Raw genomic sequence first — 15055 nt, forward strand, 5'->3', positions numbered from 1 at the left:
CTTGGTCCCCGTATTGCTGCTGCCAGCTATATTTATTATTATCATTCCTCACCTGGTTCTCTTCTGGACACGATCTGAGCCATGTAGGGTGGTTCAAAACTTTCTGATTTCACTACACACACACACACACACACACACACACACACACACACACACACACACACACACACACACACACACACACACACACACACACACACACACACACACACACACACACACACACACACACACACACAGGTGTTAATGTAAGATGGATTATCTTGTGTCCTTGCTTACTGTAAGTCGCTCTGGGTTAAGAACCTAAAATTAAAATGTCTAAACTGTCTGTAAATCATAATGTTGGACATATGGACTGTTAACACTTCTATGTTCCTCGAGGAAACCCATCAAAGTTTGACTTTTGCAGAACTCAGCTAGCTTTAATGTGTGTGTATGTGTGTGTGTGTGTGTGTGTGTGTGTGTGTGTGTGTGTGTGTGTGGGGTTACCATAGATACGGCAGTGTGCGCGACACATGGAACAGTCGAAGCCTTCGTCGGCTGCCGTCTCTACGTCTTCATCACATGACAGACCCTCACATGATGCATGGACCCACCTGACACACACACACACACACACACACACACACACACACACACACACACACACACAATGACCAAAGCATGTGAAACATCCTCATTAAAAAAGCCAGTGCAGTGATTTAGTTAGTTTGAAGGTTACATGTAAAGATGTGCATCACACACACACACACACACACACACACACACACAATACCTGTCACATTGGCGACATTGCAGGATGAGGTCGTCGTGGCGATAGGTCAGGTGACACATGGGACAGTGAGACAGGCTGGCACATGGAGAACACAGTGTGTAGTTACACTGCCACTCTGACCGCACACCTGGTGTGTTGGACCCACACTGGACACACCACACACACCTAGAATAACACACACACACACACACATAAACAACAACGTAAACACATCGGCCCTCATTTATCAACATGGTGTAGACTGTAGACCAAATAATGGCCGTACGGCGAGATCGCCGCAACTTTGGGCATTTATCAATCTATCCTGACGTTGTCTTCAGCGTCCGGCCCTTTGGCTGAACCTGTTTGTTCCATTGTAGATCTGTCTGAGAGGCAACACATATCCACTCCTAAATGTATATCTAACACACTAATAAATAATCCCTAATAAATATAACATTTTCTAAACTCATTTAAACAACGCAATGTCAAAGCGACGCGTTGTGAGCTTGTAGATCTGCTATTTTCAAACTATACGAGCGCTTCTGCGAGAGCATTTTGAGGAGTTTGGACCGGGGCGGCGGCGCTGCTGTAATCTTTTCATGGCCATCGGGAGATCAGACATTTAACCCTCTGTGGTCCAACACACACCAGCCTTCATCCATTAATGTTCTCTCCAGGCTATCGCTCATTAACGTGGCGCGGCACAGGACTCGCCCGCCCGAGTCTCACTGGGAAATGGTAATATAATAATGGTAATATAATATGGTAATATAATAATGGTAATATAATAATGGTAATATAATATGGTAATATAATAATGGTAATATAATAATGGTAATATAATATGGTAATATAATAATGGTAATATAATAATGGTAATATAATATGGTAATATAATAATGGTAATATAATATGGTAATAGCCTACATGAGACAGGACTGCTTTATTTTAATGTAACTTGGACGCACACTGCTCGGTATGGATTAGATCAATTAATATACAAACGTATTCCATTCATGGCGATGTGGTATAGTATTTATATATATATATATATATAGTAATAGATGTGGTATCATGATTGTCTTTCCATGCTTTGTTTGGTCGTATTCTGGTTCTTCATGTCGTAAAATCGGGCGTTTCTTAATCAACATGCTATGTTGATTAATTGAATACATACATAGGACCACAATGGAAACAAGTCCTTCTAGCCTTAATGTCTGACTGTACCTCATTACATTTATGTTAATAAAGTGATCAATCAAAAGGAGGCGGGTCTACAGACATTTTAAAAGTCATTCATTGGACAAAGAGAAACAAATGATCATCCAACAGGGATGATTGACAGGTGAACCCACCATTTGCATTTCCAGGCTCCTTTGGGCACGGTGTGAAGGGGCGGGGCTAAGCAGTAGGTGTGGTAACTGATGTCACAGTCGTCGCAGAGCAACAGTCGCCCGGGGTCGCTGGCCTCGCCGCACGCCTCGCACACCGTGCACTCCAGACAGCGCCACCCTTTGGTCAGGATGACCCTGGTTATCTGTTCATTAGCATAATGTAACATAATTAACACCGTGCACTCCAGACAGCGCCACCCTTTGGTCAGGATGACCCTGGTTATCTGTTCATTAGCATAATGTAACATAATTAACACTGTGCACTCCAGACAGCGCCACCCTTTGGTCAGGATGACCCTGGTTATCTGTTCATTAGCATAATGTAACATAATTAACACTCTGCACTCCACATTAACACAGTAAGGATGGTAACATTGTCCACACAGTGTGTATATGTTTATATGGGTGTGTATGTAGTGTGTAGTACTAACCTTAACGTTAACACAGTAAGGATGGTAACATTGTCCACACAGTGTGTATATGTTTATATGGGTGTGTATGTAGTGTGTAGTACTAACCTTAACGTTAACACAGTAAGGATGGTAACATTGTCCACACAGTGTGTATATGTTTATATGGGTGTGTATGTAGTGTGTAGTACTAACCTTAACGTTAACACAGTAAGGATGGTAACATTGTCCACACTGTGAACAGGACAACAGTCGGCCCTCGGCTCCCCGACCGAAACTCCCACACACCACACACATGTCCTGTATGCAAATATATGTTAATTAACCTCATTGAATATGTTAAACTCCCACACACCACACACATGTCCTGTATGCAAATATATGTTAATTAACCTCATTGAATATGTTAAACTCCCACACACCACACACACATGTCCTGTATGCAAATATATGTTAATTAACCTCATTACATATGTTAAACTCCCACACACCACACACATGTCCTGTATGCAAATATATGTTATTTAACCTCAATACAATAAATATGTTAATAAACTCATTCATAAACTCCCACCAGAGCATGTGAGCGGAGCTGGAGTGGAGCGGGACGTTTTTTAACGTATCGGGGAGCGGGTTTATAAAAAGGTTGGAGCGCTACTCGGAGCGAGGACCGCCTGCCGCTCCAAGCCGCTCCGGCAGGGGCCGCGCACCACATGTTTGAGCATGCCCGGTCGCAAGGCCTCAGACACACAGACATCCAGATGTGCACAGTGCACGTCCTTATCAAGATGACATCCAGATGTGCACAGTGCACGTCCTTATCAAGATGACACCCAGATGTGCACAGTGCACGTCCTTATCAAGATGACACCCAGATGTGCACAGTGCACGTCCTTATCAAGATGACATCCAGATGTGCACAGTGCACGTCCTTCATCAAGATGACATCCAGATGTACACAACATGAGCGGATAGCGAGCGTGACAACAGCCCCCTGGAGCAACGAGCGGCATTACCCCCCGCTCACATGCTCTGATTCCCACACACCACACACACGACCTGTATGCAAATATATGTTAATTAACCTCATTAAATATGTTAATAAACGCATTAATAAACTCCCAAACAACACACGTGTGCTGTGTGAAATATCTGGTCATTAAAAATGTTAATAAAACCATGAATACACGTTCACACACATGTCCTATACACACACACACACACGTCCTATACACACACACACACACGTCCTATACACACACACACACGTCCTATACACACACACACACGTCCTATACACACACACATGTCCCATACACACACACACACACGTCCTATACACGTCCACACAGATGTCCTATACACACACACATGTCCTATACACACACACATGTCCTATACACACACACATGTCCTATACACACACACATGTCTTATACACACACACACATGTCCTATACACACACACACACACGTCCTATACACGTCCACACAGATGTCCTATACACACACACATGTCCCATACACACACACACACACGTCCTATACACGTCCACACAGATGTCCTATACACACACACATGTCCTATACACACACACATGTCCTATACACACACACATGTCCTATACACACACACATGTCCTATACACACACACACATGTCCTATACACAGAAATACATATTATTATAATTGAACTCATTCAATATGCAAATGAAACACAAGCTACACATGATATTAAACATTAGCGTTAGACCTGACACACACACACACACACACACACACACACACACACACACACACACACTGTAGTGTGTAGTGGTCAGAGGTTAGGTTTAGACCAATCTGGGAACCCAAATCCAACTGAAAATGAAAAACAGCGACCTCTGCTGTTTGTTCTATGTCTGTTGGCTCTGGGCGGAAGAAAACGTAACACCAGAGCGCAAGGAAACCGGGGTTTAGAGGTCTGCCTTCAGCTTTCACTTCCGGGTGGTGCCACTATGTTTTCATTCCCACTAACAATATTTCTACACGGAACACTAACACCACTTCTCCCAGAGAACATGGATCGTATTGGTTATAAGCCCACTTGTTTCTATGATGAAAGAGTAAGTTAAAATGTGAATATCTTTCCGTGGTTTTGTCTACTCCGAGGACGCTATTGTTAAATTAGTTTGGGTTTGTTTCGAGGGGGAAAGATCGACGGACATGTGAATCCCGCCCACTACATTTGATTGGGTAAAGCGCGGCCTGCTTCCTGATCTGAATGCGCACACGCTATGACGAACCTCCCCGACAGATTCCAAAAACACACACACACACACACACACACACATTCCAAAAATGACTTTTTGTTGCACTCCCTCATGGAGCTACTTGCGGATTATACTAGGGTCAGTCCACTCTAGGTGGACACGCACTGACCTTTTGCACCTTAATCCCTTGTATAACGCACTGACTTTTTTTGGTCTTTTTTTATTGTGCTCCTTTTCCTCTAAGCACCTTAACGTCCATTGTCTATCATGCACAGTATAAGTATAACATGCACAGTATACTATACAATACATTGCTGCTATGCTCAGGCACCTTAGTTTAGTTTTTTTTAGTTTTTTATTATCTCAGGTAATTTGTTTACCTTGTAAACCTGTGATGTGACAATAAAACTGATTCTGATTCTGATTCTGAACGCAGTGCAGAATCTGTTCTTGAGAGATTAGGTTTAGACAGACAGACAGACAGAGAGACAGACAGACACACAGACAGACAAGTACCTGTCTCAGGGTGTAGTGGTCAGAGGTTAGGTTTAGACAGACAGACAGACAGACAGACAGACAGGTACCTGTCTCAGGGTGTAGTGGTCAGACGTAGTGAACAGACAGACAGACAGACAGACAGACAGACAGACAGACAGGCAGACAGACAGACAGACAGACAGACAGGTACCTGTCTCAGGGTGTAGTGGTCAGACGTAGTGAACAGAACGGTCGTGTTGTGCATCGAGTTCTCCTCTTCATCCTTAGACTGCATGCACTGCTCTATGCTGGCCTGTAGGGGGAGACAAAGAGACAATGTTCTATAGACCCCTTGACTGATAAGAAGCAGTATGTATGTATGCACACAGAACCAAATGAACCAAATGAACCAAATGAACCAAATGAACCAAATGAACCAAATGAACCCCAAATGAACCAAATGAACCAAATGAACCAAATGAACCCCAAATGAACCAAATGAACCAAACAAAAAGAACGGCTGAGAATAGCAGACCTCCAAGCTCACAGCGGTCTCATCCACCACGCGGTTGTGAGCTTGTATGTCAGCTGTTCTCTACGCGCACCTCACTAGCCAACACACAGAGGAGGCTGAATGAACCCCAAAACAGCAGGTTTGGGGATCTGTTGGGAATTGATTAGATGAAAGTCACCTGTGCGTCCAATAATTGTCCTTTAATTTGTGATAATAAAATTAATAATTTGTCCTTTTTAATGTGACACATCTGCCATATCTATATACAACCCACAATATACTAGAATATACTCCATCAGTGTGTATAAAGTTCTAGCATCTGAAATCTAAAGTTTAAGTAGTCACATGAGTCAAACTGTACTTGTTTTCCTGTCTTGTGTCTGGAAAGTCCTTCTGAATTATGCCTTTTTTTTTTACTATAATAATGTTTGAAATTTATATTTATTTTTGTTTTGAAACTTTTGTTAATTTTGGAACTTTTGTTACTCTTCAAATTAGACTATGTAAAATTTGTCTTTTGCTTAGATTTGTTTTAGTTTTGTTAAAACAATGTTTGCCTAGATTTCTTTTCTCATTTTTTTTAGCTTACCGGTAGTCAAACCAATGTGTTACTACTTTTTATTTTATCTTCGAAACCAATTTTTTTTTCAAAAAGGGTAGGCAAATAAGCTTCGGCTTCATCCTACACCTTTTCGGTGCCACTTGTATAAGTGGACTCTAATGTATGTATTTTTGCTTTTTTAAATGGACCGAAATAAAGATTTACTACTACTACATGGTATATACGTAACAGACGCATCCCTTGAGGTTTTCAATACCCAGATACGTTTGTGTCTCATGTATCATTTTTTTAGGCTATTTATTTTGGATAATTATCCAAACAGCATCTTGCAAGACTATTTGTATATTAATACTAACCTGGAGAATTCACTAAGTAGTTGATAATGTCGGGATATGTCACTCCTCCATTTAGTTGGTTATTTCCCCAACTTACATTCAGGCAAGTTAAACAACAACAGTAAACCCACACGTTAGAATTTCTCATGTACAGTCGGAGCGCCGCGGAATAGAAGAACAGACAATTCATCAATGTGGATGATGGCCACATCGTTATCTTTATAGTTAACATTGTTGTGCAAAGCCATTTATTCCTGAAATAGTGAATGAAGCGCTAGGATATGCAAACTTGGAATCCTGACCCGTCCCTCTTTTTGCTCGTTCAGTCCCCAGACCTCTTAGACTCTTCTCTCTTCTCTAAAACACCCTGGACAACGCTCCACACGTCCTATACTCTTCTCTCTTCTCTAAAACACTCTGGACAACGCTCCACACGTCCTAGACTCCTCTCTTCTCTAAAACACTCTGGACAACGCTCCACAGGTCCTAGACTCTTCTCTCTTCTCTAAAACACTCTGGACAACGCTCCACACGTCCTAGACTCTTCTCTCTTCTCTAAAACACTCTGGACAACGCTCCACACGTCCTAGACTCTTCTCTCTTCTCTAAAACACCCTGGACAACGCTCCACACGTCCTAGACTCTTCTCTCTTCTCTAAAACACTCTGGACAACGCTCCACACGTCCTAGACTCTTCTCTCTTCTCTAAAACACTCTGGACAACGCTCCACACGTCCTAGACTCTTCTCTCTTCTCTAAAACACTCTGGACAACGCTCCACACGTCCTAGACTCTTCTCTCTTCTCTAAAACACCCTGGACAACGCTCCACACGTCCTACACTCTTCTCTCTTCTCTAAAACACTCTGGACAACGCTCCACACATCCTACACTCTTCTCTCTTCTCTAAAACACTCTGGACAACGCTCCACACGTCCTAGACTCCTCTCTTCTCTAAAACACTCTGGACAACGCTCCACACGTCCTAGACTCTTCTCTCTTCTCTAAAACACCCTGGACAACGCTCCACACGTCCTAGACTCTTCTCTCTTCTCTAAAACACCCTGGACAACGCTCCACACGTCCTAGACTCTTCTCTCTTCTCTAAAACACTCTGGACAACGCTCCACACGTCCTAGACTCTTCTCTCTTCTCTAAAACACTCTGGACAACGCTCCACACGTCCTAGACTCTTCTCTCTTCTCTAAAACACTCTGGACAACGCTCCACACGTCCTAGACTCTCCTACTTGGACAACCGGTGGGTGTGTGTGTGTGTGCATGTTTTCTTACTCCTGGTGACAGACTCATGCTGTCCTGCATCTTCAGTCGGCTCCGCCCCCTGCCTCCACGACCACCAATCCCTGCTCCTCTGGCCCGCCTTCTTCCTGGAAACCCTGACCCTCTGCCCTATAGGAGGAGAGCACAGCAGTGATGTCATCAGTGTGCGCCCATGTCATCTAATTTCCCACACACACACACACACACACACACACACACACACAGAGGTTCTAAACCTCTGGTCTGAGGACCTGCAGAGGTTCCACATGGACCCGGTCCCCGGACCAGCATTATACGGTGCGTTTTGATTGGTTTACCACTCTAGGGCTCCAGAGGGGTGTGTCCGCTGGGCGGGGCTTAGGGCTGTCACTCCCCCCCTCCCCCATAGAATCCTGGGAAGACAAAGGAGGGGGGCTGAGCGCCCTGCGACTCCTCCACCATGAGCCCTGATGAGGAGGGAGGAGACAAGGACATAGGAGAGGAGACCAGGAGGTAGGAGACAAGGACATAGGAGAGGAGACCAGGAGGTAGGAGACAAGGACGTAGGAGACAAGGAGGTAGGAGAGGAGACCAGGAGGTAGGACACAAGGAGGTAGGAGACAAGGAGGTAGGAGAGGAGACCAGGAGGTAGGACACAAGGAGGTAGGAGAGGAGACCAGGAGGTAGGACACAAGGACGTAGGAGAGGAGACCAGGAGGTAGGAGACAAGGAGGCAGGAGAGGAGACCAGGAGGTAGGACACAAGGAGGTAGGAGACAAGGAGGTAGGAGAGGAGACCAGGAGGTAGGAGACAAGGACGTAGGAGAGGAGAAAAGGAGGTAGGAGAGGAGACGAGGAGGTAGGAGATAAGGAGGTAGGAGAGGAGACAAGGGTGTAGGAGAGGAGATGAGGGTGTAGGAGAGGAGACAAGATGAGGGAGGAGGAAACAAGGAGGTGAAATGAGGAAAGGAAACAAGGAGATGGGGTGGGAGTAAAAACATGGAGGAAAATAAATGTCAGATAATGTTCAAAATGAAAATAAAACATTAGAATTATGATAATGATTCAAATAAAACTTTCACACACAAAACATTATGATCATGATTTATATAATATGATAAGACTATGTTTAAGATAAAATGATTTAAATACAATGATAAAACCATTTAGAGAGAGTGTGGGTGAAGTTTCAAACCGGAAGTAGGAACCAAATCGAAGAGAAAGTCTGTGGACCCACCAGTGGCTGGAGCAACGTGCACACAGAGCAACGTGCACACAGAGCAATGTGCACACAGAGCAACGTGCACACAGAGCAACGTGCACACAGAGCAACGTGCACACAGAGCAACGTGCACACAGCCATTCACTCTGGAGCAACGTGCACACAGAGCAACGTGCACACAGAGCAACGTGCACACAGAGCAACGTGCACACAGCCATTCACTCTGGAGCAACGTGCACACAGAGCAACGTGCACACAGAGCAACGTGCACACAGCCATTCACTCTGGAGCAACGTGCACACAGAGCAATGTGCACACAGAGCAACGTGCACACAGAGCAACGTGCACACAGAGCAACGTGCACACAGAGCAACGTGCACACAGCCATTCACTCTGGAGCAACGTGCACACAGAGCAACGTGCACACAGAGCAACGTGCACACAGAGCAACGTGCACACAGAGCAACGTGCACACAGAGCAACGTGCACACAGAGCAACGTGCACACATTCACTCTGGAGCAACGTGCACACAGAGCAACGTGCACACAGAGCAACGTGCACACAGCCATTCACTCTGGAGCAACGTGCACACAGAGCAATGTGCACACAGAGCAACGTGCACACAGCCATTCACTCTGGAGCAACGTGCACACAGAGCAATGTGCACACAGAGCAACGTGCACACAGAGCAACGTGCACACAGAGCAACGTGCACACAGAGCAACGTGCACACAGAGCAATGTGCACACAGAGCAACGTGCACACAGAGCAATGTGCACACAGAGCAACGTGCACACAGAGCAACGTGCACACAGAGCAACGTGCACACAGAGCAATGTGCACACAGAGCAACGTGCACACAGAGCAACGTGCACACAGAGCAACGTGCACACAGCCATTCACTCTGGAGCAACGTGCACACAGAGCAATGTGCACACAGAGCAACGTGCACACAGAGCAACGTGCACACAGAGCAACGTGCACACAGCCATTCACTCTGGAGCAACGTGCACACAGAGCAACGTGCACACAGAGCAACGTGCACACAGAGCAACGTGCACACAGCCATTCACTCTGGAGCAACGTGCACACAGAGCAACGTGCACACAGAGCAACGTGCACACAGCCATTCACTCTGGAGCAACGTGCACACAGAGCAATGTGCACACAGAGCAACGTGCACACAGAGCAACGTGCACACAGAGCAACGTGCACACAGAGCAACGTGCACACAGCCATTCACTCTGGAGCAACGTGCACACAGAGCAACGTGCACACATTCACTCTGGAGCAACGTGCACACAGAGCAACGTGCACACAGCCATTCACTCTGGAGCAACGTGCACACAGAGCAACGTGCACACAGAGCAACGTGCACACAGAGCAACATGCACACAGCCATTCACTCTGGAGCAACGTGCACACAGAGCAACGTGCACACAGAGCAACGTGCACACAGCCATTCACTCTGGAGCAACGTGCACACAGAGCAACGTGCACACAGAGCAACGTGCACACAGAGCAACATGCACACAGCCATTCACTCTGGAGCAACGTGCACACAGAGCAACGTGCACACAGAGCAACGTGCACACAGCCATTCACTCTGGAGCAACGTGCACACAGAGCAACGTGCACACAGAGCAACGTGCACACAGCCATTCACTCTGGAGCAACGTGCACACAGAGCAACGTGCACACATTCACTCTGGAGCAACGTGCACACAGAGCAACGTGCACACAGAGCAACGTGCACACAGAGCAACGTGCACACAGCCATTCACTCTGGAGCAATGTGCACACAGAGCAACGTGCACACAGAGCAACGTGCACACAGAGCAACGTGCACACAGAGCAACGTGCACACAGAGCAATGTGCACACAGAGCAACGTGCACACAGAGCAACGTGCACACAGCCATTCACTCTGGAGCAACGTGCACACAGAGCAACGTGCACACAGAGCAACGTGCACACAGAGCAACGTGCACACAGAGCAACGTGCACACAGAGCAACGTGCACACAGAGCAACGTGCACACAGAGCAACGTGCACACAGAGCAACGTGCACACAGAGCAACGTGCACACAGAGCAACGTGCACACAGAGCAACGTGCACACAGAGCAACGTGCACACAGCCATTCACCATTACATGTGTGTCTCACACACACACACAAACATTACCATGTGTTACACACACACACAAACACATTACCATGTGTTACACACACACACACACACATTACCATGTGTTACACACACACACACACATTACCATGTGTTACACACACACACACATTACCATGTGTTACACACACACACACACACACACACACATTACACACACACACACACACACACACACACACATCACCAAACGTCAGCTGTTTATTAGCGTTTTTATGTAGAAGAATGTCGCCATGGTTACGGCTGCCCAGCTGTGGGATGGCCCCGTGAGCTATGGGATGAATGGCTCCCGGGTTGCCAGATCATGTGCGCATATCCCCCCACGGGTATGGACTAGTGTTAAAATAGAGAGCTTGTAGATCGGCTATTTTCACTGAGCAACATGACATGCTGGTTCTATCTATCTATCTATCTATCTATCTATCTATCTATCTAACCCTAAGGGATCCTTATGGTGACTGAGAACTTTAATCCTTGTGGATGTACAGTAGAACGTACAGTAGAACGTACAGTAGGATGTACAGTAGAACGTACAGTAGAACGTACAGTAGAACGTACAGTAGGACGTACAGTAGAACGTACAGTAGAGAGCAGGGTACCTGTTTGACGGGCGGGCGTCCTGGGGAGAACTTCCTCTTGGAGATCGCTGGTTTTCCCATTCCCATCTTTGGAGTTAGAGAGATGATGGTGGTGGGAGGAGCCTAAACACACACACACACACACACAAGCTATAACCACCTTCCTCTTGCTTTTCAGAGTAATCCTTATCCTTTCTTCTATGCTAAAAGAAAGAAGGAGTCCGTGCTGGAGAACTGGTGATTTAATAACAATATATAATATAAATCCACGTGAACAGCCAGGGTTCTAAATGGTATCATCCGTATTCAATACAAAATATCACTTCCTCGCTTTTTAATGCGACCGCTTCCCTCTCCACTAGAACAGAAGTCCATAACAATAGAACCATCCCATAATACCTTTCGTCGGTGCGCTCTGCCCGCCACCCGCTTAAAGGAACATACCCCTGTTTTCTATCATAGGGTTACAAAGCTTGTCAATCATGCTGGTCTATATATTATATATATGTCACGGGGAGATTGAAGACAGAGCGCTTGTTTTTAGGCACGGGGCTTCGGGGCGAGGCGGGGCTTCGGGGCGAGGCGGGGCTTTGATGCGACGCGGACCAGTCTTTTGTTGTTCCCCCCACGTAGCAACCAGGAAGCTACGCTAGGGGAACGCTGAACACGCATTCACACGCACTTGATAATAGTTATTGTCCATGACGGAGGCGCGCCGACTCAGCAGAGCTTGAGGCCGAGGAGGCGCGCGGTGTGAGTGCCCGCGCTGAGCGGCCGATGCTCTGCTGAGTCGAATCAGCGCCGTCCGAGTTGTGAACCGATAGGGACAAAATAGTTCTTTTCATGGATCACTGTGTGTGTGTGTGTGTGTGTGTGTGTGTGTGTGTGTGCATGTGTGTGTGTGTCTGTCAGGGAGGAACTAAAACAAAAGCCAGAACACAATAAAAGTATCTTAACAGTCATGCTTTCAATAAACCAAATTGAAGAAAAAATCCTGGCTTGCGCGTGTGCGTGTGTGTGTGTGTGGACTGTGTGTGTGTGTGTGTGGACTGTGTGTGTGTGTGTGTGTGTGCACTTTAGTTGGGACGCCTGGCTCGTGGCTCCCTCTAGTGTTGTTTCTAAATTGAACGCATGAGCGTGTGTGCATGCGCGTGTGTGTGTGTGTGTGTGTGGTTGCGGCCATATATCTGTGTGCACTTTAGTTGGAAAGCCTGGCTCGTGGCTCCCTCTAGTGCTTTTTCTACAGAATTGCTGGTTGGGTGGTAAAAACGAGCGCAATCTCCCTGGTTCTTCAATCTCCCTGTAACATATATACTTGTTCATGACTTCCTCCCCATTGGCTGTCCTTTAAGCCAATGGGGAGTCCGCAATGCCGTCGCTAACGCTAACTGACAGTAGACAGACACACGCTACTCTAGTTATATTTATATATATACATATATATATATATATATATACACACATACTACTACTAGTTATATATATATATATATATATATATAACTGACAGTAGACAGACACACGCTACTCTAGTTATATTTATATATATATATATATATACACATACTACTACTAGTTATATATATATATATATATATAACTGACAGTAGACAGACACACGCTACTCTAGTTATATTTATATATATATAGATATAGATATAGATATATATATATATATATATATACACATACTACTACTAGTTATATATATATATATATATATATAACTGACAGTAGACAGACACACGCTACTCTAGTTATATTTATATATATATATATATATACACATACTAATACTAGTAATATATATATATAACTGACAGTAGACACAGACACACGATACTCTAGTCCGCCATTCAAATTCGGTGCCGTTCGGATCCTGCGTTCGTGATACATGGCGTTATATATACCCCCTATATAAACCTTATATAGGAGGTCCCCCTATATAAACCTTATATAGGAGGTCCCCCTATATAAACCTTATATAGGAGGTCCCCCTATATAAACCTTATATAGGAGGTCCCCCTATATAAACCTTATATAGGAGGTCCCCCTATATAAACCTTATATAGGAGGTCCCCCTATATAAACCTTATATAGGAGGTCCCCCTATATAAACCTTATATAGGAGGTCCCCCTATATAAACCTTATATAGGAGGTCCCCCTATATAAACCTTATATAGGAGGTCCCCCTATATAAACCTTATATAGGAGGACCCCCTATATAAGGTCTATATAGGGGGACCTCCTATATAAACCTTATATAGGAGGTCCCCCTATATAGACCTTATATAGGAGGTCCCCCTATATAAACCTTATATAGGGGTACCCCTATATAAACCTTATATAGGAGGTCCCCCTATATAAACCTTATATAGGGGGTCCTCCTATATAAACCATATATAAGGGGTCCTCCTTAGTGATTTATTTAAAGCAGCGATGTCAAACTGGTGTTTCGCGGGCCGTTTCTGGCCCGCGACGTCGTCAAATCTGGCCCGCGAGGTGATTTGAAAAAACGGCATTTAATACTACCTCTAATGGAAAAAAAACGAGAGAGAAAAAGTGTGTGTGTGTCTCTTTCTGAAATTAAATTGAAAGCAATAACTTCTCCAAAACGAAGGAATGGCAGGTCTGATGGACAAGAAATAAATAATCCTTTTGCACATCCGTGTTCTGTTCGTTTGTAAACAATGATCTAAATGGGAAGTTTATTTCAGCAGCTAGAATGTGACCGTTTTAGTCCGTTTTTTGGTGCGCAACACAGCCCTCGTTTAAGTGAATTGCTTTCACCTGCTATTGCTGTGCGTTGTGTGCGCAACAGGGCATATCTCCGCCAAGCCAGGGTGACCTACCCAGGCCCATGAAATTCATATGCAGGCATAGTAGCCAATTAGAATGAAATCTGCAAAAACTGACTCATATACTGATACAGAACCATATATTGGCTATATATTATCGTTGGAAATCTTGTATGTTCCTTTTTTATTATTATTTAAAACAATTTAAAATCGTGAAAATAGCCAAAATTACAACACCAAAGGCCAATTGGCCTTGCCCCTAAAATGACGAAATTCCAGGCCTGAACTGCAGACATTATATTGCCTTTT

At 45.0% G+C, this 15055-nt stretch overlaps 1 protein-coding gene across 1 annotated transcript in view; it reads right to left on the reverse strand.

The window, feature by feature from the left end:
- LOC308077319 (uncharacterized protein) overlaps window positions 1–15055 on the reverse strand; it is a 173749-nt gene that overhangs the window by 111667 nt on the left and 47027 nt on the right. The window contains exons 17-25 of the mRNA XM_080417959.1: window positions 11969–12070; window positions 8299–8427; window positions 7994–8110; window positions 5503–5604; window positions 2757–2861; window positions 2113–2294; window positions 776–940; window positions 490–596; window positions 53–112 (exon numbers count right to left, since the gene is read on the reverse strand). Of these exons, the coding sequence (XP_080274085.1) occupies window positions 53–112; window positions 490–596; window positions 776–940; window positions 2113–2294; window positions 2757–2861; window positions 5503–5604; window positions 7994–8110; window positions 8299–8427; window positions 11969–12070 (1069 nt within the window). The remainder of the gene's footprint in view (window positions 1–52; window positions 113–489; window positions 597–775; window positions 941–2112; window positions 2295–2756; window positions 2862–5502; window positions 5605–7993; window positions 8111–8298; window positions 8428–11968; window positions 12071–15055) is intronic.

This window comes from Gymnoscopelus braueri, assembly GCF_963280865.1.
Source record: "Gymnoscopelus braueri genome assembly, chromosome: 21".
Taxonomy (NCBI): Eukaryota; Metazoa; Chordata; class Actinopteri; order Myctophiformes; family Myctophidae; genus Gymnoscopelus; species Gymnoscopelus braueri.